This window comes from Gopherus evgoodei, chromosome 7 (genome assembly GCF_007399415.2).
Source record: "Gopherus evgoodei ecotype Sinaloan lineage chromosome 7, rGopEvg1_v1.p, whole genome shotgun sequence".
Lineage (NCBI taxonomy): Eukaryota > Metazoa > Chordata > Testudines > Testudinidae > Gopherus > Gopherus evgoodei.
In genome coordinates, this window is record NC_044328.1 from 77650029 (window position 1) to 77676331 (window position 26303).

Sequence of the window (26303 nt, forward strand, 5' to 3'; positions counted from 1 at the left end):
AAGTGCCTGCACCCAGCCCTGCTCACAGCTGACACTTGGTTGGCCCACTCTGACCACTTGTGCCGTTGGCGACGATGTGGCCTGGAATGTAGCTTTTCCTTGGTGAGAGCTTCCTGCGGACTGACTGCAGCCTGGAATGCAGCTGATGTGACTGCCCATGTGTTCAGCCTCTCACTGCTGCATACTGTGGCCCACTGCCCACCAGGGGCTACCAGTGCTGCTTGCCCTGCTGATGTGCATGTGGCCTGTTGGGAGTCCGTGTGCACCCACAGGGGGAGTGTTGCACTGCTGCTGCCATCTCTTGCAGTGCAGCTGCACTGTCTACTCCTGATGGAACGCTGCATGCTGGGAGCTGCCGTTCTCCCAGGCATCACCCCAGTAGGGATGGGAGGGCTGCAGTCTGCTCTGTCATTGTGCTCTGTTATGTGGATCCTTAACAATCCATGGGATGCGCTCAGCCAGATGCCTCTTGTCCGGCTGGTGGGAGGTTCAGGAGTAGCTAGTGGAAGAGGGGCTATCTCCTGCGGAGGCCCTGCATGTGGCGGGTGTGCTCTCTGAGGGTGATGCACTGACTTGAGGCTGGGGCTGACAGCTGGAACGGGGCTGCTCCGTCCTGCTCAGGCGAGTGTCCTGTCCGGGAGATAGGAACAGTCTCTCCTGACAGCTCTCCTGTCCCCACACAGCTGTTGAACCAGGTGCTGAATCGGGTGACAGCTGAACGGAACCTGTTTGATAGAGTGGTCAACCTCCGGCTGCCAGGTGAGTCACCCTTGTTGGGTCTGGCTACATCCTTGCTTATCAGGAACTTACTGGTGGCTGTCTGGGGGGCCTAGGGGATTCAGGTACCCCCCTCGCCAGTGGAGTGATGTGGCTGTGTGGGTGCTTTGCAGAGATAGGCCCGGTCTGTGATCTTCTAGGGCTGTCATTGGATGCTGGGCTATGTGGCCGGGAACCTGAGATGCTGCGGGCTGGGGCTATAGCAGGGGGCATTCTTCTTCTGAGTCAGACAGAAGGGTGACCTGCTAACCCAACCATGGGCACTTGCATGACAGGCCCAAGGAGATGTAAACAGGGCTCTTGAGCATTATGCTTACTCCCGATTCCCTGGCTGTTTCCATGAGACCCTCTGTCCTACCGCAGGTGTCTCTGCCTTCCTCACTTCCCCTTTGGGTCCTTACCTCTGGGATCTCCAGCCACTAAACTCTGAGCAGCTGTTAAATTGCTGCCACGTTTGACGCCTACTCTGGGCAAGGTGTTGCCCTCAAGTGGGCACTCTAGGGAACTGGAAAGGGGGCTGGGATGGGAGGTGCCCGTAGAATGGAGGCTGATCTCCTGCATGTGCCAGGGAAGGTCATGCAGGAAGTCCTTGTCTAGTTATGCATTCCTGAGTCTGTCCTTGGGCTACGTGGCTGGATTTGGGGAAGGACAGTTTTGTGCTAGCAGCCACGTGCTGTCCCTGCATCGCAGACCATCTCCCAACTTGCGTAGCTAGGGGACGATTGAAGCATAGCCAGCAGATTAACCAGCATGCTGCTGGGAAGTAACTGGAAGCGCAGCCCCTGGGCCATGTGGTACTGCTGAGTCAGCCTTTCTCCCCTCAGGGAATGATGTTTCATCAATGTCCCCTCTTCCCTTGAGGCACAGCTCATCCACACTCCCGTGGGAAGGCTCCAGTGAGCCCCCTCCATATCACACCAAGGTAGGGCACCAGCCCCAGGGTCTAGGGGAGCCCCCCTTTCCTGAGGCTTTCAAGAGGTCAGTGCTGGCCATGGGGAGTTGCCTGCGACCAGGGCCATGTGAAAGGGGCTTATGTGGTTTGTGGGAGGAGGAGGCAGCACTTCTGGCCCAGGGCTCCCCCAGTGTGGCCATGGGTGCAGCTGAGGTGGGCTGCTGCAAAGAGAAGGATGGCTGTCAGGCTCGGAGTACAGAGCTGGGCATGTGCTGGGGTGGGGTACGGCCTGGCCTTCCCAGCCATGGTCATTGCTCTGGCTCTGCTCTGTCCCCCAGGGCTAGAGAGCGTGGATCATTATCCAATCCTTGTGGCAGTGACGGGGATTCTGGTCCGACTCCTCATGGACACTGACTTCCAAGGGTGAGTGACTCCTCGTGCGAGAGGCAGTGTCACCTTGCGGCTGTGCTGTGGTGTGGCTGGAGATGGACTCAGCCCTTCAGAGCCTGGGGATGGGAGTCCGCGCGGGTAGGTGCGGGTCGCTAGGGCCAAAATATCTGCCCCACAAGGTGGGCTGGACACCACGTTCACTTCACTCCCTCTGTACTGGCCCAACTGCTGCTCTGCCTTGCCTTGGCTCTGCTGAGACTCCTCCTGTCTCCTAGGTCTGCCTAGCCATGGAGGGGGCAGGCGTGCTCCCTTGAGCACAGAGCTAGCCCTGCTGTCCTCCTGCCGCAGTGCCCCCACTGCTTCATATGCCCTGCTCCCTTTCAGATTGGCCTGTGTCCCCTGGCAGCATGGCAGCAGCGAGCAGACACTTGCCCAGCCTGCTGGTGCCTCACCTCCACTGTGCTGCTGTCTGGGGTGTTGCCTTTCTTCTTAACTGGTGGCAGTTTAGCCTCAGGCAGGGCTTCACACACGTGTACACCTCTAGCACCAGCTGTGTAAAATACCTTTGTGGCCCTCATCGCTGTAGTTTCTGGGGGCCACTCCAGCTCATGTCACTCCCAGCCTCACTGGGGCAGGGCAGGACTCCTATCTCCGCTCTGCAGATGGCATCTGATGGCCAGAGAGCCCAAGTGACTTGCTGAGGCCAGGGAGCCAGTTGCAGAGTAGGAAATGGAACCTGGGCATCCTGCTTCCCAGGTTAGTCCCCTACCAACTGTGCTACCTGCTTTTCTAAGTTGGCTGCTCTTAGGGAGTCCTGGTAGGAGACTCAGCCCTTTGTGCTGCTGAGCTGGAGCCTGCTTTGGCAACCTAGGTGAGTCAGGAGAACAGCTCTGCCTTCCGGGGTCCCAAAGCCTTGATGTGCTATTACTATAGGAAATGGCAGGGTGGTGCAATGCGACCCTCCACTTTTCCATGTGCAACCTTCTGTCTCCCTCAGTTGGCTCTGGGCTGGCGGCTTCTTAGTGCCAGGGTGGTGAGCTCTCCTTCTAGGCACCATGTGCGCTACCTAGCACTGAGCACATACAGATTGAGCTCACCTGGGCAGGCGGAGGCCTGGCACTTGCCTTGCTTCACATCAGCCACAGGCCCTGGCATGGCCAATTCTCTCCAGTCCCCATCCTGGCCAACACTGCTGCGAGGCAGGGCCAGCTCTCCCAGGGGTGTTCTGGGTGGACGAGGGCTTGTTTTGGCTGTGTGTGAGGTAGGCAGGGGCTGGAGGGACACCTGGGAACTATGGAGATCCCAGATGTAGCCGGCAGCAGCTCCCAGTGTCCGGCTCCTACCCTATGGCAGGAGGGGAAGGTGTCAAATCCTTGCTGTCCTTGTGTCCCTGTGGTGTAAGGAAGTGACACAAATGCCTGTAGTCCACTGCAGCAGCCTGTGAGCAAAGGGGCCTCTGAACTAGGTGCTCCCTGAAATCACCATGCATGGAGCTTACTGTGGGGAAGGGGCTGGCAAATCCATGAGGGATTTCACTGGCCAGATGGCTGAGTGTCATGGCAGCCACAGTTGTTGCCTCCTTTCATGCTGCGCTGTGCCCAAGCACACTGCTGTGCTCACAGCCATATCCATGAGATGAACAGCATGGACAAGCCCTGTCCAGGGAAGGGGAGCAGAGCGGTCCTGCCAGGCAGGACAGCCTCTCCTCCTCCTTGTCTCAGAAGGCCCAGGGGCCGTGGTGCAGGCTGAATGCATGTCTGCAGGCCCTGGGTATGTATGTGTGCTTCCTGCTGAGAGCCCAGCCCATGTCCAGGTGGGCCACTCAGGCCAGCTAAGATCCACTTGGCTTTGTCTGTAAACACATGTGCATTCTCCCCGAATGCCTTCTGCCTCCAGCTCTGCCTTGTCCTCTGCTGGGAGGCCCCAGTCCCCATCCTCCGCATCCCACTTTCCCTCTGTCCATGTGGAACAAGTTAGTCCCTGGCTTTGCAGAGAGCAGAGCCCCATCTGGCTGGGCCACTCAGCCCTGCAGTCAGACTCGCTCTGATCCTTCTCTCAAGGACTGAAAGATGTACACAAATGCAACTAATTATATCCTGTCTCCCACGGTCCCTGCACCAGTCACACAGCCCTGAGCATGACTGTGCCAAGTATTCAGTGCAAGGTCACTAATCAGTGGCCTTTTCTGCTTTGCAAATGCAAACAGACTTTGCTTTCCCACAGACTTCACAGGGCAGCTCTCCCTTTGGAAGGGGCTTGGGACTGTGATGGGGAGTGAGCTCTTGGGGCACCTCCCTGCCCTGGCCTCCACAGCTCATGCCCCTACTCTGGTTGCTGGACTTGTCAGCCAGAGGGAGGGACGAAGGCTTTCCTTTATGCCCACAATCAGACCCATGCAAACTTTGGGAGGGCAGCACGAAGAGCGTGGTGCTAGGGGTAAGCAGGGGTCCAGCGGAGCCTCCATAAGGGAATGTGTGAGATCCCAGCTCAGTTCTCGGCAGTCGGCAAGGCTGTGGGTTGGCACTTGGTAAAACCCATCTGTGACGATGCAGTTCTGGCAGGACCCAACTGAGTGCCAATTCAGGATCAATTGCTCAAACAGAGCAGTTACAGCCCTAGCTGGGGTTTTTCCACCTCTAAGGCAAACCAAACCAGCCAGACAAAAATGACTTCGGTTTCACCCCACTGGCCAGCCGCAAGTCACACAAGCAATTTCCTTAGACACTCCAGTCTCCCAGTATCACCACCAGTCCCACACGTCCTGGGGAAGAATGGTTATGAAAACCAACACCCCAGTGAAAGCAAAAGTTTCTCTCGATCCTAAAGAATCAAGCCCCAGACCCAGGTCAATATACACATCAGTTCTTACCCACAAATCATGCTGTTGCCAATCCTTTAGAATCTAAAATCTAAAGATTTATTCATAACAGGAAAAAGGTAGAGATGAGAGCTAGAATTGGTTAAATGAAATCAATTACATACAGTAATGGCAGAGTTCTTAGTTCAGGCTTGCAGCAGTGATGGAGTAAACTGCAGGTTCAAATCAAGTCTCTGGAGTACATCCCCTGCTGGGATGGGTCATCAGTCCCTTGTGTAGAGCTTCAGCTTGTAGCAAAGTCCCTCCAGAGGTAGTAAGCAGGATTGAAGACAAGATGGAGATGAGGCATCAGCCTTATATAGGCTCTTCCAGGTGTAAGAACACTTCTTTGTTCTTACTGTGGAAAATTACAGCAAAATGGAGTCTGGAGTCACATGGGCAAGTTCCTGCACACCGTGCTGAGTTACAAGGCGTATCTGCCTCCTCTCAATGGGTCAGTTGTGTAGCTGATGGTCCCTAATAGGCCATCAAGCAGGCTGGGCAGAGCTAACACCAACTCGTCTGGGATTTTTCCCAGAACTACAGCACCAATTTGAAATTCAGACAGTATACAGCCAATACTCATAACTTCAACTACAAAATGATACAGACATACAGACAGCATAATCATAACCAGCAACCCATAACCTGGTCTTAGACACCTTATATGACCCCCTTTACATAAGATTTGGTGCCACTACAGGACCTTGGTTGCAAACCATGTTCTGTATGGTCCCAGTTAATATCAATAACGTCACACCATCTCTGTCCTTATGTGAACCAAGCAGTTCTGACATGGAAATCAGCAAGGCTTCCAAGCTGTGGAACCTTGGCAAGCCTCTTCTTGAGCCCCCTCTTCCTCTTCCTCGCTGGCTGTCAGAAAGAAGGGTGAGCAGCAACCCAAACCACGGACTCTGCTAATGCTTGAAGAGCAGGCATCATATTCCAAGCAGTGAGGCAAGCACTGTCCCCCTCCCTTCCCCGACCGCCCGAACAGTGCACATCTGAGTTAAACCTCATTGTTGGAGCAGGAGTGTCCAGATGCCCTTGGGGACAGTGGCCAGCAGATCAGACAGGAGATGGCCGTGCAGCAGGGCAGTGAGCAAAACGCAGCGACTGTAATCCACCCCACCCCACCCCCCGGCATCCCTGCATGGAGGCAGCAGCTCCCTGCCATAGGACTGACCGCATACCTGGAACGCTGTGTTCATTCTCCTTTGTGCTCCAGAAGCAGGGAGCGAGTTGAGGGCAGAACAGACCAACCCACTCCATTAGCTATGGCAAAGTGCTCCTCAGCCAGTGGGCCGGGGTTGTCTCTGCAGGGGTGGGGAGTTGGGCTAGCAAGATGCAATCAGAGAAATCCCAAGTGGTATTGGTTACAGAAGGGGCTGTTTACCAGTGGGAACCATGAGAGGGGGAGCAGTGAGGTGGCTAAACTTGGAGATGGCCCAGTTCTTTGTTAGTCAGGTCCGGAGGGACTGAAACAATCCACGGGAACAGGCAGCCCAGTGGCAAACTATACTCAGTGTGCTGAATGCAAACTAACATGTACTGGAGGGGTTACTCCCAGCAGGCCTGACTTGACTGTGAGCTCAGGGATGGGAGCTGGATGCCTTTAGAAACATGTTATGGAGACCTGTGCTCAATGGGCAGCTGCAGTCAGAAGAGCAAGGTACGTTCAGCTGCATAAGGAATGGGGCAGAGAACGTTCTAATTCTGGTTTGGCCTTGTCTGGATCCTGTGCAGCACTGGGCACCCCATCTCTGAAAGGATATTGCAGAATTAGAGGGGCCCAGAGAAGGGCGATGAGAGAGACCCAGGGCCTGGAGAAACTCTCCTATGAAAAGCAGTTGAGAAGATGGGGATTGTTATCTTAGAGAGGAGACATGATAGTCTATCAAATACTGACTAGTCTGAGGGATATCAAGAGCATCTCTTGTCAGTGGCACCTAGTGCGTGAACAAGGGGACATTCAATTCAGTTCAATTCAATTCAAAATGTGATTAAAGGAAACAGTTGTTGACACAATGTGTAACTGACCTGTGGAACTCTCTGCCACTGGAAGTTGTTGAGGTCAAGAACTTGGGAATATTCAGTAGAGAATTAGACATTAATACAGCTAAGCAAAATATCCAGAACTGTCATAGTGAGCGCTAATGAGAGGAGTGGAAGGGAGGTAACCCTCCTGCAACAGGGTTTAAGTAGTCCTCAACTATTAGAGATGAGGATGAGAATATTTTTGGAGTAGATTGTGACCAGTCTGCTACTGTGGGTTCTTACACCTTCCTCTGAAGCACCTGGGGCTGGGCACTATTGCAAACAGGAGACTGGGCGGCATGGACCTCAGCTCTGATCCCATCTGGCAATTCCTGTGTTCCTGAAAATATCAAGGAAAGTTCCTTGCACTGTGGCTTGTTTAGTCAGGAAAGCATCTCCCCCAGGGCTGGGATTGGAGCCCTGTTGCTTGGGGCATTTATGGTTATGCTAGTCTGGCCAGGCCCAGGGGAATCTTATAGAGCTCTTCCATTGCTGCGTGATTTTGTTTGCCTGTTTGATCCATAAAACCCTGCACTCGCTTGTCTGCGGGGGAGATTCCCGGGCTGGCACTCTCCTGTTTCAGAGCTCAGGTGGCTGCAGCCAGAGCTGGAATACTCAATGGGTCGCTGTTGCACTCTGGCCCGTGCTTTGGCTCCTCTTGGAGTACAGGGGCCTGAAACCCACTCCCATGACTGAATTGCCCGGAGCTGGAGGTGGTGCACTGGCCAGGTAAGAGGAGAGTTCAGAAGGTGCCTGATAGGAGGGGGCCTGGAGCCAGGCAGACTCAGCTAGTATCTGTGTGTGGCATCAGAGAGCAGTCCAGTTACTCCAGGAACGCACTGCTATGGGGCAGGAGGCGACAAGGCATCTCATTACAGACTTTCTCTGGTGGGGTGAGCCCCCTGGAGAGGAGCGTTTCTCAGGCAGAGCTGATGAGTGGACCTGCACTGCACAACATCCTATTTCAGGGCTGGACAGAGTGGGCTCAAGAGAAGCACTGCAGTATTTAATACCTCCAGTCACGCTGGTGTTAATTGTGGTGAGTCACAGCTCTCCCTGGGTGGTTACCACCACATGACTTCCCAGTGCTTCCTGGAGGGGGAAGGCAGAAAGGGATGGATCTAACTACCAGTGTTCAAGTGTGGGGAGCATTCTCTGCAAAGAGAACCCGAGGCTTGTTTGACCGAGGCACAAGTCCCAGTGCTTCACCCCTCTGCTTTGGCTGGGCAGGCCACTTAGCACTTTGGAGACCTGGATTCCAGTTTGCTTGAAATCACTAGGGAAGCTGAGTTTGTCCCCATGTAATCCTTCTCGGATATCAAGTTCAGCACCAGCATTTTGTAATGGGACAGACTCATGGTGAAGAGTAACGGGGGCTGAGAGTTGGATTGAGAGGCACTGATAGCTGGGTTGGGGGAAGCCCAGGCTAGGATAGCAGAGACTGCAGTGCCAGGCCAGGATTTGTCAGCAGAGCTGTGGGGAGCCCTGCTTGGTGTGCCCCTGCCTTGGGCTTGGTTCTAGTTATTGTTGATCTGTTTTCACTAGCACAGAAATGTTCTAATGAGAACAATTGAGAGGCAGGGCTGGCTGCAGTAGGGCTTCCCGCAGTGGGCCAGTGGGAAGGGATTAAATGTAATCCCTCCTGGAGTAGCTTTAGGGAAGGGCCCCACCACACGACTCCCCTGCACTGCCAGTTCGGACCCTCTCCCATAGTGGGACAGCAGAGGGAATGGGCCACAGGCTGGTGCGGGGGTGCCTTGGTTCCTTTCCCTCGGTGGCAGCCTGGCAAGGATTGGGGCTGGAGGCAGGGAGCTGGCAGCAAGGGGCAGAGATCAGGGACTCTAATGAATCCAATGAGTCCCTGAACTCGGGTCTCCAACAGCTGCCCGTGCTGGTGAGAAGCCATGCCGTGGTGTCCAGCAGGGGCCAGCACACCACCTGGGATAGACCATATGACTTCTGTTGCCTGGCCCATAGGAGTCCTGCTCCACCAAGTTGGGGAGGTGGCTGTTCTGCGTGGAGTGAGACTGTTGCAGAGATTCCCTGCTGCATTGGTTTGCAATGCTGAGTGCCAGCAGCATCTGTGCCCACCATGCAGCAGTGGCTAGCTGACTCGCACCTGCCCCTTAATTCTGAATCAAGGGCTGAGAAGCTGAGTGCCCTGGCATGTATCTGTGTCTCTGGCATGGCTTCTGGTGCCAGGCCACGTGCCCTGCCCCACACTAGGCAGAGCTGCTTCCAGGAACTGGAATAGGCCTGGCTGGCATGACAGCAACTGCCATTTGCACATGTTGATATCTCGTGCTTTTCCTCCGGCTGGCATATTGGTGCAGGGTAGCTGGGTGGTGTGCTTCAGGGCCCCCACCCTAGGCATCACCATCTCCCGCTGTTCCCACGTTGGCGTGCTGCTGGCCACCATGACTGTCCCAGAGCTCGGACTCAGTGCCATAGGCAGCCTGGTCCAGGGCTGAAGTGCTGGGCAGCAATGGCATGGGGAGAGGCATGGGCAGGGATCCCAAGGGCTGATTTGGAGCCAGGTCCTAGACACACATGGACTTGCAGTGTGGGGGCCAGGAGACAGAACAGCCCCAAGTATTGGTCCAAGCCGCTGAGCCTGTGGCAGTCTCATCCCTGTGTGTGTCTGCTGAGAAACTGAGCTGATGTTCTACTGAGCAGCCCTTGGAGGGAGCTGAGAGGAATAGCATTGGCAGGAGGTAGAGCTTGTGTAGTGACACTGGCAAGAGCCAGCACAGCTCCAGGAGAGCCTCCTTCTCAGTGCTGTGTGGGTCACCACAAGCTGCCCAGACACCTGGCCATGGGTGCTTGCACCTTCACCCCCCTCTCTCCTTCCCCCTGCAACTGGGCTGCCCAGAGGCTCTGGATCTGGGCACTCACCCCACCTGCAGGCAGGCTGGGGTTGCTGGTTTTCTCATTCCCCTCTGACTCTGGATGGATTTCTGGCACCCATGTGATAGGACACAAGTTATACCATGTTCCTTACCAAAGTTCCCTGAGAAATAGAGCTGTGCCCCTAGGGATGCCTCTGGGCATGGCAATGCCATCTCAGCATGAAGGAGATGGGCTGGGGGCACCTGCCTGGCAGCTCTGCCATGGGAATTCTGGAAGGGGGATGAACAGGTCCCCTTGCCCCTCCCAGATGGCAGGACTGTTAGTGGGCCCAGCACTGGCCCCAGGTGGGGGTCTTCGTGGCACAGCATTTTGGGGGGCATGGGTGGTGCAGCAGAGCACTGCAGGACTTAGCCAGAAATGCTGCTTGCTGGGCTGCAGCATCTCTCCTTGTCCTCCCCTCCTAGGAGGTGGATTGCAGAGGCAACTCCGCAGCTGTGCCCTAGTTCCCCGGCCTTTGCTTGCACTGATTGTTTTCAGGCTGTTGTGAGCTCTTCTGCATCTGTGTGTCCCCCTTTACATGCCCCACCAAGACTGCAGATGCTGAGGCAGCGATGCTCTCTGGGCTGCCTGCATGCCCAGCTGCAGCCCCAGGGAGCCTGGGGAGCCCTGGAGGTGATCTGAGCTGCTCTCTGAAGGGGTGCCCTTGACAGATAAGCCCTGCTCCCAGCTGCCTAACCTTTGCTGTGCCAGTGATGGGCTCCCCCTACCCCCCAAAAGCTCCAGCACCTCTAGGAACACACAGGTGCAGCCAGGGTGGAGAGAACCAAGGTGTCACCGGCCTGCTTGGGGTGGGTCTGTCTAACCTCCAGACAGCCCTTCCAGGCTCTCCCATCCCTTGGCAAGAAAGCTGGCATCTGCCCCTCAGGAGGGCTAACGAGTGTTGGGATACCCAGGGCAGAGCTGGCCTGGGTGTTATATTGCCAGTCAGCACAGATGGGGAATGCGAGTGTGGTTGGGACGTTTCAGGCACTGGCTATCCAATTCTCTTCTCAAGGAGTGCTCTGTATGTCAGCAGCCATTGCTGGCATGTCACGAGAGGCAGCCACAGGATCTGGGTTTGATTGAGGGGCAGAGCTGCCCTCCCACTGGCAAGAACAGCTGGAGCTAGCCCTGCAAACTAGGAGCTTGCATCAGAATGATTCAGGAGCCAGCTCCCTGGGCATTGGTGAGGTGGCATCTGCCCAGGAGGGAGACAGGCAGGACAGGACAGTCTCTGCTCCAGGGAGTCTGAGCCAGAGTGCAAAGGGGTAGAGCTGAGGCAGCTGCATTATTTGTGTTTAAGTGTGTGAGAGAATTTGGCTTTCATGGCTCCACTGGTAACCTCCCTCCAGTCCAATAGTTCTCCTTTCACCGTGGCCCATTGCCTTCTCTCCTTAGCCAGTTCCTTACTGGCTTTCCAGTGCTTACACTGATCCTCATCTTCTCTCATTTAATTAATTTCCCATGTGGTACTATGTCAACTGCTTTACTGGAGTCCAAGTGTATTAGAATCAGTTATTCTTCAAGTGCTGGTCCCCATGTGTATTCCACATATGGGTATGCATGTGCTCACGTACTTCAGATGAGAGATTTGTAGCATGTAGGGTCCATTGGTCCATGCATTCACAGTTGTCTCCTCGTGCTCCCAGCCAAGTGCATAAAGGCTGGCACAGACACATGCCTGTCCAGTTCCTTCTTATTGTTATGTGGCCTGAGTCAGAATTCTGTGTCCCCTACGATCTTGCTCTACTTTAATATCTGTAAATGTATATTATAAATAGATTTTAGTAAGTTTAAACTTAGTTTGTCTTTCATTGTTTCTATAGTCAGTAGAGTTAGTTCAGTTTTCCCCACTTTGGGAGCTTCTTCCCCCGGGAGAAGGACTATGCCAAGTGTCCTGGGGTTTAAGAACTGTCTCCTGCCCCTGTTCCTTCTCCGTCAGCAACAAATTCCAGCACTGCCTTGGGGAGGCTCATGTCACTGCCAAGTTCAGCATCTGACGCTCCTTCCCTCCTCATGCTCATGAGCAATGAGAGCTCCATCTGTGGAAGCCCTCACAGAACAGGCCAAATGGCTCTATTCGGATCTGGGCTGGGGAGATGCCCCGTACACCAGCCTCAAACTGTGAGCAGCGCCTCTCTGAGCATAAGCTCCAGAGTAGAGGCCAAAACACATTGTCTTAAGAAACCCTCTCCCAAGAGTAGGGGACATGAATATAAGCATAAGGACAGGTCACTGTCCAGATCTGCTTCTAAGAGAAAGCATTCCTTCCCTTCATGGTCAAATTCAGGTGAGTCTTCATTTGCGGGTCCTAAGGAATTAGGCCAACACAAACCTTCTGTCCAAGAAGGAAAGGTGTGAAGGAAGAAGGATCCAATGGTATCAGTCCTGGTTCCTTCCCACAGACCAAAAGATTGGTACCATCTGGTCTGGGAGCTCCGTGCTGGACCCCACTCTGTGTGGGATCCTCTTAGCACCAGATCACTGGACACCCCAGATCCGCTAGTCCCCTCCCTAGGGCTACCAAAATACCATAAAGGACTGAAACCTTTATCTCACAGGATATTTTTGCTCTGCCCTATCCAAAGTCGTCTCTTCTATGGGGTTCAGTTGTACTTAGAGACATTTCTACCTTCAAAAAAACCCACATCAAAGAAAAATGTCTTCCCCTTCTACATCCACAAGCTGGAGTATCTTCCCACCGCTACCAATGGCAGCGCTGGTAGAGCAGGGACCCTACCTTTTCATTGAGCAAATCCAATGCTCCAGACGAGCCTCCCGGTGAGGGAAATGAGTCCAGACAGAACCCATAGGAAGCACAGAGGCGGCTGGGGTGAGTCAGTCTCCTCACCAGATGAGGTAATTGCTCCATCCTCCCCTTGCCTCTCCAGTGACCATGCAGAGCTGTTACAGAGGGCAGCAAGCGAGCTTCAGATATATCTAGAACACACAGGATTGTCTACCGAACATCCTTCAGCCCTCTGGCCCTAGTAGGGTGGTCCTCCCAGTAAATGAGACCATTTTGGAACCCGCCAGGTCTGTGTGGCACATCCCTGCCTCCTGTGTCCCTACCTCGAAGAGGACTGAAAAATATTTCATGCCAGCTAAAGGGGCAGAGATTTTATTTACTCATCCAGCACCCAACTCCTGAGCGTTGCAGGCAGCTACAGGGAGGTCCAGAGCACAGCTCCCCGAGAGCAGCCCAACTGACAAGGGTGCTAAATATCTTGACCTCTTGGGAGGAAAATGTTTTCATCAGTTACTCTCCAAGTCAGTGTTGCTAACTATCAGTTATTAACAAAGTATGACTTTGCAAATTATTCTAAATTTCTGGAATTCAGACACAAACTTCCTCAGGAAGACAGGGCTCAGTTCCAAGCCCTCATTGATGTAGGCAGATTGGTGGCTAAGACATCACTCCAAGAAACAGTGGAGAGCCATCGCCACAGCTGTAGTAATGAGGTATGAATTGTGGCTGCATTTTTGGAGGTTCCCCAGGAAGGTTCAGCATGTCAAAGGGAAGGTTCTGAATGATAAGTCTAACGTCTTCAATAAGAGGTCAGTAGGCTCTCTTAAAGACTCAAAGACAACCCTCTGCTTCCTAGGTATTTACAACTCATCCCTGAAGAGAGACACCACAAGCAAACTTACAGGCCCAGATTTCCCCCCACAGACCTTTAGCACTAGTGCCTTTATGAGCCACTAGGCAAACAGAGTTCAGAGACCCTAATACATGGTTTCTTCTACCTCTACAGCCACTGCGCAGCCCCACCCGCTAACTAAGGGGTTCTTTGGATGGAATACTCAAGGACCACACACAAGTATTGATGCCGTGCCCAGTGTCCTGTCTCCAACAGAGGCTAGTAACGGAGGTTAAGGGGGAATGAGCAGAACAAGGCAATTTTTTGAGAGATCACCTGTATGTTCCCTTCCTTGCTTCTGACAGTCAGACATTTATGTGCCCCCTGAGTAAGGGGTTACCTCCCTGACCACCTTGGCTAATAGCCATTAATGGACCTATCCTCCTTGAATTTATCTAGTTTCTCTTTGATTCAGTCATACTTTTGGCCTTTACAACATTCCATAGCAATGAGTTCCACAGATTAAGTGTGCATTGTGTGAAAAAGTACTTCCTCTTGTTTGTATTAAACTTGCTGCCTATTAATTTCATTGGGTGACCCCTGGTTTTTAGTATTGTAGGAAAGGGTAAATAAATAACACTTCTCTCTTCACTTTTTCCACACCATTCTATCCTATCACCCCTTAGTCATCTCCTTTCCAAGATGAACAGCGCTAATCTTTTTAGTCTCTCCTTGTATGGAAGCTGTTCCATTCCCTTGATTATCTTTGTTGCCCTTCTCTGAACCTTTTCCAGTTCCATTACATCCTTTTTGAGATGGGGCCAACCAGAACATCATTATTCCAGGTGTGGGTGCACCATGTGTTTTTATAGTGGCTTTGATATTTTCTGGTTTTCTATCCTTTTCCTAATAGTTTCTAGCATTCTGTTAGCCTGTTTGACTGCTGCTGCACACTGAGCTGAAGTTTTCAGAGAGCTATCCATGATGACTCCCAAGATCTTTCTTGAGGGGTAATAGCTAATTTAGAGCCCATCATTATATATGTGTAGTTGGGATTATTTTTTCCAGTGTGCATTCACTGAATTTCATCTGCCATTTTGTTGCCCAATTTTGTGAGACCTCTTTATAACTGTTCAGTCAGCTTGACTATCTTGAATAATTTTGTATTATCTAAAAACTTTGGGACTTCACTGTTCACTCCCTTTTCCAGTTCACTAATGAATATGTTGAGCAGGACAGGTCCCAGTATGGATCCCTGGGGGACCCCACTGTTTGCCTCTGTCCATTGTGAAAACTGACCATTTATTCCTACCTTTTGTTTCCTGTATTTTAACCGGTTACTGATCGATGAGGGAAACTTCCCTGTTATCCTGTTATTGCTTAATTTCCTTAAGCGACTTTGGTGAGGGTTTTTTGTCAAAGGCTTTCTGAAGATGCTCTATATCCACTGGATCACCCTTATTCGCATGTTTATTGACACACTCAAAGAATTCTAATCGATTGTTGAAGCATGATTTCCCTTTGCAAAAGTCATGTTGACTCTTCCTGAACAAATCATGTTAATCTACATGTCTGATTATTCTGTTCTTTCCTATCATTTCTACCAATGTGCCGGCTACAGAAGTTAGGCTTACCCTGTGGATTGCCTCTGGAGCCTTTTTAAAAATCAGCATTACATTAGCTACCTTCCACTAATTGGTTCAAGTGATAGGTTACATACCACAGTTAGTAGTTCTGTAATTTCATATTTGAGTTCGTTTAAAACTCTGGGGTGAATCCCATCTGGTCCTGGTGACTTCTTATTGTTTAATTTATCAATTTGTTCTAGAACCATGTTCTAGTGATACATCAATATGGGACAGTACTTCAGATTTGTCTCCCGGAAAGAATAGTGCTGATGTGGTCATCTCCCCCACATCCTCCACAGTGACCACAAAGGCAAAGAATTCATTTAGCTTTTTTGTAATGGCCTTCTCTTCCTCGGGTGCTCCTTTAACATCTTTGTCATCTAGTGGCCCCACTGCCCTGTTTGACAGGATTCCTGCTTTTAGATAGATTCATAGACTCCAAGACCAGAACAGATCATTTGAGATCTAGTCTGACCTCCTGTGCAACATAGGCCAGAGAACTGCCCCACAATAATTCCTAGAGCAGATTTTTTTAAAAATCCAGTCTTGATTTAAAAATTGATGCTGGAGAATCCACCATGACCCTTGGTACGTTGTCCCAGTGGTTAATTGCTCTCACTGTTAAAAATGCATGCCTTATTTCCAGTCTGAATTTGTCTAGCTTTAAGTTCTTCTGATGCATTTAAAAAAATTCTTACTATTTATGCGTCTTTAGCAAATTACTTCTCGGATTTTTTTCTTGGCCTGCCTTCTTACATTTAACTTGTTGGAGTTTGTGCTCCTTCCTGTTCTCCTCACTAGGTTTTGTCTTCCAAATTTTAAAGGTTGCCTTTTTACCTGGCCTCCATTACTATGCTGTTTAGCCATGGTGGCATTCTTATGGTCCTCTTAGTCTTTTAGTCTGTTCCTTTATTATGGTGTTTTGATTAGTACCCATGCTACCTGCAGGCATTTAACACTTGTGACAACTCCTTTTAATTCCCATCCAACGAATGTCCTCATTTTTATGTGGTTCCCCTTTTTAAAGTTAAATGCTACCGTCTTTGGGTTTTTTGGTATTATCCCCTCTACGGGGATGTTAAATTTTAATTACATGTGGTCGCTATTACTCGTGGGAGGGTTCTGCTATAGTTACCTCTTGGACCAGATCCTGTGTTCCACTTAGGAAAAAATCAAGAATTGCCTCTCCTCTTGTGGGTTCCAGGACTAGCTGCTCCAAGAAGCAGTCATTGATGGTGTCTTGAAATTTCTCTCTGCAGATAACATTTACCCAGTCAATGTGAAGATAGTTGAACTCCCATATTGTTTCAATTTTTGCTTTTGTAGGCTTTTTCACATACAGTGCCACTTTCCCACCAGCACCACCTACTCTCATTCTTGTATATATTATACCCTGTATTACCATGTCCCATTGACTATCCTCATTCCACCAAGTTTCTGTGATGCCTGTTACATCAGTATCCTTATGTAATGCCAAGTACTGTAGTTCACCCATCTTAGTATTTAGAGTTCTAGCATTTCTGTATAAGCACTTGTATATTTTGTCAACGTTCAGTTGCTTGCCTTCGTGTGTTATATTTAAATATGACATTGTTTCATCTGGCTGTTCCTCACTAACTCCTACCTGTATTTTACTACTTTTTTCATACACTCTTTACTAGGATATAGAATTTCCCCCTTTAATAAATTAATCACTAAGGGATGGCTCTGCCCAAACCATGTACTTCTCTACACCAGTCACTTTCCCCCAGCCCTTAGTTTAAAAAAATCCTCTACAACCTATTTAATTGTATATGCCAGTAATCGAGTTTCTCTCACCTTCTCACCACAAACTCCCTTCCCCGCCCCTTCACAAGGACAACTCTCACAAGGAGATCCTTAATCAGGAGGTGGGGTCTTCCTCTTTCAGAGTTAGGAGGTAGAGCAAGTGTCACTCCAACATCAAGGGGAGGAGTTCTACTCCCCATATTTGAGTTCCCCCAAAAATGGAGGCTAGAGACCAATTCTTGATCTATGCCATAAGTCTTTATTCACAAATCAAAATTTTGCATGGCAACATTGGCATCTGTAATTCCCTCCCTGCAGTTTGTGGCCCTCAACATGAAAGATCCTTATTTTCAAGTGGATTTTCACTTGTCCCACAGAAGGTTTCTCTGATTCATGATAAGGCAAGAGTGCTGCCAGTTCAGAGCATTCCCGTCTGGGCTGACAACAGCACTTAGGGTCTTTGCAAGAGTCTTCTCAATGGTGGCAGCCCAGATGACATGCAATAGCTGCACCGTTTTCCTGTATGTGGATGATTGGCTACTAATGGGCAGCTCAAACCAGGTGGCCTGGTTGTCTATCCTGCTCTTGCTCCACCTTCTGTGATCACTGAGGATCTGTGTAAACAAAGAAATTCTCACTTTGACTCTGAGGACTATAGATTTCATAGGAGTGACCCTAGAGATCCTTAGGAGAAGCCTACCTGTCAATAGACAGAGTTCAGGCTGTGAATGGTCTGATTAAACCAAGTCACCCTCTGACCTCTTGCCACAATCAGGATCTGCTTTTTCCTACTAGGCTGTGTGGAAGCATGTACATGTGTGACATGGTTTGCCAGACTCCACTTTTGTTGCCTGCAGGCCTGGCTTTGGTCTGTTTACACACACAATAAGGACAACATGAATGACAAGGTAACAGTCCCACCAAAAGTCAGAGCCTCTCATATGGTGGATGAAACCAGATCAGCTGTGAGAAGGAGTTCCTTTTCTTCCACCCATCTGCAACACAACCATCATTACAGAGTCATTCCTTATAGGATGCGGATCCCACATGGACAATCAGTGCACAAGGCACATGTCAGAACAGGTTGTGGGTAAATGCCCCTAAAACTAGCCTGGCCCCAGCCTGAAGTAATGTGCTGTGGGCGCCAGCCCTGCCGGGGCTCTGCAGATGGGCTAGCTGGCTGCCAGGAACTGAGCTGCTCCCTTGGTCTTTGGGTGATTGCTCTAGCATCAGCCTGGCTGTAGTCCCTGGTGGTGCTGAGGTTACTGAGTCATGGGAGAGTGGCAAGTGCTCTCTAAATGTCAGTCAGGAGTAGTCTCCCTCTAGCAACCTGCTGGCGACCCAGCTGTCTTTGGTGGTTTGTAGCAAGAGCAGTAAGTGCTTGGTGAAGATCAGGACCCACATGGCTCAGCCAAAGGCCCTGTCGGGACAGGGAAATGAGTGGTGCCCAACACCTGCTGACATTGGGAGGTGCGTTAGCCCCAGTGCCTGCGTCCCACTCTCTGCTCCTCTGTGCTGTGCTGGCATCCCACTAACCGAGTGGGTCCAAAGCCACTTGGCCAGCTGAGTTGTGCAGGGCTCAGAGGTGGTTGCTCAGGGCCTGTCTCTCCCAACCATGCACATGCTGGGACTAGTAGAGTGGCAGGAGCAGGGATCCAGGCTGTGTTGGCAGTTTTTTGGCAAGCGTAGGCCTGGCAGAACTTTGCATGGACTCAGGGCAAGTTTGATACCCTGCATTGCTGTACACAGCCCGGCTGTGGTGTCTGGCCAAGGACAAGCTGAATGGGGCACAGCCCTATGCGTCATGGATCCAGCCCACACAGCAGCAGTAGCTCAGTGGGCCTGTGTGCTCCCCCAGAGCACAGCCAGGGGTGGCAGCTCCCAATGTACCATAGTAACCTAGCAGCTAGGACCCGAAATGCCAGCACCCGGGAGGCTCAGCAGGCTGCTCCAGCCACCTGATCAGGACCCTGAGTGGGTTTGCTGAGAGAGGATGATGCATTCCGTGGGGAAAGCCCTCAGCAGGGAGGCTGGGTCCAGGGCTGTGGTTGGCTTTGCTAGTCTGATCCCTTCTAAGAGATCTGAGTGGCTTCAATGAGCCTCTGTGCTCTGAGTACCCCTCTCCCCCCTGCAGGAGCTGAGGCAGAGGCAGTGTGGGTGCTGGACCCCCTACCACTTGGGCCGTCCCTGAGGGAGGCAGCTATGCAATCGCAGCAGGGCTTTCCTGTGCACAGCCAGCTTCAGAGAGCCCCCTGGAGCAGCCAGGCTGGCACTGGGCTGCTGTAGGGAGGGGATGGCTGGTCAGAGCCTAAAGTGAACGCTCCCATGGGGCAGCAGGCTGCAGCGCTCTGCCCTGCTCCATTAGTTGTCCTGCCTTTTGGGGTCTTTCTCAAGGCACAGCCCTGCATCGCTGCCAGGCCAGGCTCCCTGAGGCAGGCAGGAATGGGGGAGTTTGGCTCTCACTGTAATCCTCCAGGGATGTGAACCTGGCACCCTGCACTGTGCCGCCTCCTTACAGGCTGAGGGCAGTGCCTGGTCAGAGGGTTAAAGCTGATGCGCCCATCAGTAATGCAAGGGGCCTGTGATATGGGAGGCTGGCCTGATGGATGTGTGTGTGTGATTGAAACAGTGTTGATCTCCTTGTTTCTTTCATGGCTGGCCCGGCCCTGCTCTGCCCAGCCAGATGGCGGGTGGAGTGGGGGACAGGCAGTGAGATCACATTACTGGAGAGGGGGAGGGATTCTTGTCTGCATTCTTCTCACCCATTTAACTCCACTGCCTGGGAGGCAGCTATTTCCTTGTGTAGGCTCCAGGGATTTCCACCTCAGTTCTCTGCTCCTCCAAGGAGATCTCCAGCAGCACCGGTGAGTTCAGAGCACAGGGAAAGCACAAACTGGAACAAAGCCTTGTTGGGCAGGAGGCAGGGTGAGTCCTCTCCACCTCACAGAACTGCAAAGTGCTCTCCTCCCCGCTCCCAGCAAAAGAACAGTCAGGACTCAGACATGTCGCCTGTGCACTGTGCTGAGAGTAGGGAGAGGGCATCTGCTGTGGGATTCTTGCTCCCCATATCTGCTCTCCTGGCTGCCCTGGCAGATCCTCCTACCCCTCGTGCTGGACCTGGGTGGGCACCATGTCTGACTGACGTAGAGTAAGAGCTTTTCTGCCAGGACTTGGCCGTCAATGCTGGGCTGTGCTGGCCATTGCACTGAGCATGGCAGCAAGGACTAGCGTGAGCTTGGCCCACAGCGCTGGAGACAGGTCCTCCTGGACCATGCCTTGCATCCAGGCTGCCCTCGGCTCCTCCCAGCGCATTCATCCCCTGGTTGCATGCGGTCCTGTGCCACCATTCTCTGACTGGCCATCTCGTGCCCCTGGCATGCCTAGGATTGTTTCCAGGAGGGGATGGAGGCTGAGGCTAGCCTGTGCCCCAGTGCCGTGGGAACGAGTTAGCCCGAGCCTTAGACCTTTCTGTATGATAGTGCACGGGCACACAGCTGGCTTCCCCCAAGCCAAGCTCTCAGGGTGGCTGGCCCTACTCAGACCAGAGTTTCCCACACTTGGTCATGGCATGGTCCATCTCTTAGATAAGTGCCCAGTGTGGGGGGAAAAGGTCCATGAACAAAATAGCTCATTGTAGGGAGGTAGCTAATATTGGTACAGCTGTGAGCAAGGAGCAGCTGATCCCAGCACACATGTACCTCTTATGATGCTGTTCCCTTCCTGCAACCTGCCTCGCTGCCATGTGCTGTATTCATCCCCTAGCTGCCCACTGCCTTCCTATGAGAAAACAGTGTCTGTCTACACCTGACTGGGGCTTGGGCTGCAAAACAGTGGTGTAGACATGCAGGCTTGGATGGGAGCCTGGTCTCTGGGAACCTGCTGGGGGAGGGTCCTGCAGCCTGGGCTCCAGCCTATAGGTGCTAACTCTCATAGGTGCCAGGCCTGGGGCACCCATGGGGAAAAGCTGGTGGGTGCAGAGCACCCCCTGGCAGCTCCCTGCCCCGCCTTCCTCCCCCCAGCTCACCTCCGCCTCCTCCCCTGAGCAGGCTGCTGTGTCCTGCTTCTCCCCCTTCCCTCCCAGCACTTGCACCATGAAACAGCCCAAGTCTGAATGTCTACACTGCAGTTTTACAGCCCTGCAGTCTGAGTCAGCTGGCATGGGCCAGCCTTAGGTGCTGTGTCAACAAACCCAGAACAACTATAAAATGAGTTGGTGGTCAGAGTGAGGCTGGGCTGCATCCCAGGTCTCCCTGTGTCTGCTGTTGCAGGGTGGAGGTGCAGGAGCACCTGAGCCCTGCCGTGCTGTCTGGTGCATGGGCATTCTAAGTGTCGATGGGAGGTGCTAAATTTAGAAACCAGTGGGGGAGGAATCCTAGCAGAGATTTCCCATCCCCCACTCTTTCTGGGGTCTGGTTGCTGCTGTTGGTCTGTTAGCTTCCCTGGAGCAAGCAGGATGGCCGTGGGGGGATGGCGCTAGGTTCTATTCCTGGCTCTGCTGTGGAGTCGCTGCAGTTAACCAAGTCTATACTTCAGTGTTTCCATCTGTCCCATTGGATTGCTGGGTGAGGCTGAATGGACTGTCAGGGAAGAAGCTGAGTGTTGTGCAAGATGCTGCCCCGTGTCAGTAACCAGCTGATTCCCGTGCAAAGCTCCACCAAGGCTTCAGGCATGAACCCAGCCTTTCTGTCTATACCCCTCCAGGGCCCTGCAGTACCCCTGGCCAGGCACTCAGAGCAGGAGTTACGTCTGGGCACCTGAAACACACAGGGGTGGAAAGGCTTCCGGGTACTGCGGTGAGTGAAAATTCCCTCCCCTGAACATTGGAGCCCCAGGGACAGTACAACCTCTGTGCACTCCCTGCCTGTGTGCAGGAGTAATGGTCGCAAGTTGCAGGGGGGGGTGGGTTTAGACTGAATATTTGGCAAAACTTCTTCACTGGGAGGGTGACGAAGCACTGGAATGGGTTACCTAGGGAGGTGGTGGAATCTCCTTCCTTAGAGGTTTTTAAGGTCAAACTTGACAAAGCCCTGGCTGGGATGATTTAGTTGGGGGATTGGTCCTGCTTTGAGCAGAGGTCCCTTCCAACCCTGAAATTCTATGATTCTCTGACTGCCCCTTTCCCCAGCTGTGGCTGGAGTGGAGGTGAGGCCCCCTAGCTCTCCTGAAGGTCTGTGCTACATGCCCACATTTGACCATTGCCCGTGCTGCGTGTGCTGGCACTGAGAGCCACTGACACCGTGGCTGTCTTTCATGCAGCATCTATGTGCGCACACCTCTGGCCAGCTATGTGTGTGGGGACGAGCCTGTCAGCCAGCAGCAGCAGAGTGCTAATGAGACCAGACAGGGCCCTTGGGTTTGAGAAGCAGGTGTTCAGGTGCATGTAGCTTGTCATGTTCTGGACACAGCTCCCAGAAGGTGTCTGAGGTCCAGAGCAGGACGGGGTGTTTCGCACCCTGCAAGGGACGAGGCTTGTTGACATGGCAGGCTGTGAATGTGAGCCCCCGAGAGAGTCCCCCAGGGACACACTTCCCTAGCATGAGGGGGCTGGGCTCTGGGTTAGCGTGCCACTTGGGAAACAGCGTAGACACGCGGGACTTGGGGATGGGGGTGGCCTGCCCGTAGGGGAGGGGTGGCAGCTCAGGGCACCTATGCCAGGTGCCAGAGCACTCTGAAGCTGGAGTGTAACTGGCCCTGTGGCCCACAAACTTCTGTGGGTGGGGCATGGGGGACCCAGCAACTGGGGGGCCTGCTCAAGTGTCTCGACCCCAAGATCGTGCATTTGTGGGTGGGTATGCAGGGGAGGGGTTATGCATTGGGGAGGGATGGGGTGCATGGTGTTGGAGGGAGGGATGGGGCAGGAAGCATGGGGTGATGAAGAGGGATGGGGTGCTGGGGATGTTGAGGGAGGGATGGGGTGCTGGGGGTGTTATGGAGCAATGGGTTGGGGCACGGGAGGGGAGGGGGCAGGCGCTCAGAATGGTGTTGAAGGGGGACGGGGGTATTGTGGGAGGATGGGGCGTGGGGCACAGTGGAATTGTGGGGGAATGGAGGTATTATGGGAGGTGGGGTGTGTTCGGGGAGCGATGAGGTGGGGGCTCCAGGGTGGAATTGTAGGGGGATGGGGATATTGTGGGGGGATGGGGTGGAGGATGTTGGGGGAGTGATGGGGCAGGGGGCTCAGGCTGTTGAGGGGGAATGGGGGGATGTTGGTGGGGCTCAGGGTGGTGTTGAAGAGGGTTGGGGATTTTGTGGAGGGATGGGGCGGGGGCTCAGGGTAGTGTTGTGGAGGGGTGGGGAGTGATGGGGCATAGGGCTCAGGGTGGTGGTGGAGGGGGCATTGAGGAGAGTGAAGTGGTTGGCTTCTGTTTGTTGGTCCCTGTGGGGACGGGGGCACTGCTCTCCTGGGGCTGGAGCAGAGGGAGCTGGGGGGCACTCCTAGGGCTGCTCAGCCCCCAGGGAGGCCTCCGTTCTCCAGCCCCCTCAGCAGGGAAGCCTTGGTGCTATGGGCAGAAGGGTCCACCTGGAGAGTCCCCAGCTCCCAGGGTGTGCTGAGACATGTTTGGTGTTGGCTCTTCTCCCCGTACCCCCCAAGAGCTGCCTCTGGTTCCCACCAGCAGGGATCTGGGGGGTGTAGACACCCCTGCTGCTCCCTGCTCCTGGGGAGAGAGCCATCACCGGGCTCTCCACAAGCTCCTTAGGTCCTGAATCCTGGCAGGGGCTGCCCTAATGGGCCTCTGGCGTAACCCCTCTGCCCTTGCAGGTGCCTAGGGCTCTGTGGTGTGGGAGTTCCCCTCCTGCAGGGGCAGCGGGCGGGTGAGAGCTGGGGTTGGCAGCCCAGAGGCTGTATTCCCACTCCCAGACAAAGGGGGCTGCAGTGTGTACCTCCTCTGCCCCTTACCCCTGCATGTACTTCTGCCTCAGGGACTCTCCCAGTTCTGCAGAGTGGTTGACTCTGCTGAGTGCGAGTCCAGGTCCTTGTGGAGCTGGACTGAGATCCCAGAACCACTGAGCCCCACCCCAGCTGCTGTGCAGCTGCCCAGTACCTGCACTTGGGGCTGAGCACCAGAGTCCAGCTGGCAAGGGTGGGGTGTGAAGTGGTGCAGAACTGCCTGAGATCTGGGTGTTTGTGTTCAGTGGTGAAGCTGTTAGAAACTGCCAGCCTGGGGACTGTATGTGAGGGATCCCTCACCACCATCATGCACCTGACCCAGAGCTCTCCCTTGCCCCACCCCCAGTGGTTGTGCTGCTCCTGCCCGCCTGCCGAGTTCAGAGCCAGATCCCATGTCTAGGGAGGGACAAGGCTGTGAGCAGAGCTGTGAGCCAGCACTGCGTGTGGGGCTTCTTGGGGCAGTGGGAGTCTGTCCGTCATGCTGCTCCCAGCCACAGCTCCATTAGCTTCTCCCCAGGCCAGGCTGACTGCTGCTGGGACCAGCTGGCTTGAGCTGTGTGCAGTTACTCTGTGAGATGTGCTGCTGCTTCTCTTGGGAGAGGGATAGCTCAGTGGTTTGAGCATTGGTCTGCTAAACCCAGGGTTGTGAGTTCAGTCCTTGAGGGGGCCACTTAGGGATCAGGGCAAAAAATTGGTCCTGCTAGTGAAAGAAGGGGACTGGACTCAGTGATTTCCAGTTCTAGGAGATTGGTATATCTCCAATTATCTTATTATTTATCTTTTATCTCAGCTGGGTGCCCAGGCATGTGCCAGGCAGGCCAGCACTGGCTCCTGTGCTTGCAGCACCAGGGTGCCTGCATCCCAGCCAGGCTGAGTCACTGACAGGAGCTTGGTTCACAGCCTGTTAGCTGTGCCAGGCTGTCACTTCTGCATGGGCATTTAATGCAGCTCACTGAATGCCTGGGTGTGCCATCGAAGTCCATGGAGAGACAGGCTGCTGGAGCCTGCTGTGGAAAAGGCTGTTCCTGCTCTGCATAACTCTCCATGCAACCTCCTAGGATTGGCCAGTGCAACAGGGTTCCCATTCACCTACTGCCCCTGCTCCTGCCTGCTCTGCAGAGCCATGCTCTGTTAACCTGGCCGGCGCCTGTCTAAGGGCTGCTCGTGCAGCAGGTTCCCTTTTGAACAGCTCTGGCTTTGCCCACTGACACCCCTGCTGCTTGAAGGCAAATCTAAATCTCATCTGATAGCAGCCTCAACATCTGGCCAGGTGCTGCCATCAGGGAGCAATGGCCTGGCCCCCTATGCAGGGGCAGCAGGAATGCCAGCCCCTCTTAGGACAGGACGTGGGCAGTGGTCCTGAGTGGAGAGGTTTGTCCTGCTGACAGATATCAGGGCAGAGGGGACAGGCTGAGGTGGGCTCTACTCCAGGCTCCACACAAGGGCAAAGAGACTCTTGGACCAAGTTGAGTTAAAAAAAAAATAAGCATTTTTTATTCCAATGTAACTAGAGAATTTATGATGCAAGAAAGTGAGAGATGGTTTTAGTCCCAATCCTGGATACACTATTGGGTTATTTTCTAAACAGCCTAGCAGCAGGTCTGCCTTGCTCAGGGAGATCGTGCCCAGGGAGATGATGGTGCGTATAGGAACTGCTCCTTCTCCATTACAAGGGGAGCATAGAACAGTGCAGGGTTGGGTCATTAGTATCACACCATGCGCAGTCGTCATCTATTACATTTCTGAACTCAACTGCTTACAGCTGCTTGTGTGTAGCGGAGGTGAGGAGTAATTGCATTGTTTACTTCACTGAATGGCTTTGTCCAGTGAAGATCCCAGTGAAATTTGCCTCCTCCCTAGGACCGGACCCCACACAAGCTAGGCAGCACTTCCCTAATTCTAGGGCCAGCTGGTTGAAGGAGCTGGCAGTGGGTTAGTTGTATGTAATAGGCAGCATTAGCCTGTGCCAGGAGTATGTTTTCCTTACCCCTGTGCTCTGGGGATGGAGCATGCTGCTCTTCTTCTCTAGGGCATACAGCCTGTAATGGCTTGTTTGCTGCTGCTGCTGCTACTGTCCCAAGCTAGCAGAATTCTAATGTAGCATTGCAGGTGCTCCAGTGCTATTGGAGACTATGGGCTGGAGGAGAGCTCTCACTAGGAAAGAAGCCAAGTACACTGGGCTGGCCATGTGGCTTTGTAATTAAAGCAAACTACTCACTAAGCTAGGTCAAGCAAAAGTCTAGTTGATAGCCTCCAGTACTTACGGTGCCCTCTGTACATGCCCGGAGGGCAAGTGGTCAAGTTGGGCTCAGCCTTGCCCAGGAGAGTGCTAAACCCTGTAGTGCACTATTCAAGGAAGTCGGAGGCTGGTTGGAAGTGGAGGGCTCAGCCATGCATGTTTCCCTGCATCCAGTGTTAGACATGTGAATATGGGGGCTGGGCGGGAGAGAGAGGTGGGAGGCAGAAGGGTTGCCCAGTCTTGTGCCACCACTAGGGCGTTCTGGAAAGACAAATCTGTAAGGATGTTAATTAGCCAATGTGCATCATCCTGAAGGTCAAAGCTGCAGTCCTAGCTAGACAGGCTGCTCAGTTAGAG

The 26303-nt window shown here is 53.1% G+C and overlaps 1 protein-coding gene across 7 annotated transcripts in view; it reads left to right on the top strand.

Annotated features, from left to right (window-relative positions):
- RNF123 (ring finger protein 123) overlaps nt 1–26303 on the top strand; it is a 138996-nt gene that overhangs the window by 81099 nt on the left and 31594 nt on the right. For 5 of the 7 annotated variants that reach the window (XM_030570618.1, XM_030570621.1, XM_030570623.1 and 2 more), the window contains 2 exons: nt 684–759; nt 2008–2092. In XM_030570618.1, coding sequence (XP_030426478.1) covers nt 684–759; nt 2008–2092 — 161 coding nt within the window. Of the gene's footprint in view, nt 1–683; nt 760–2007; nt 2093–13597; nt 13879–21519; nt 21612–26303 lie in introns of those variants that run through there. The other 2 variants (XM_030570622.1, XM_030570624.1) reach the window with 2 other exon arrangements.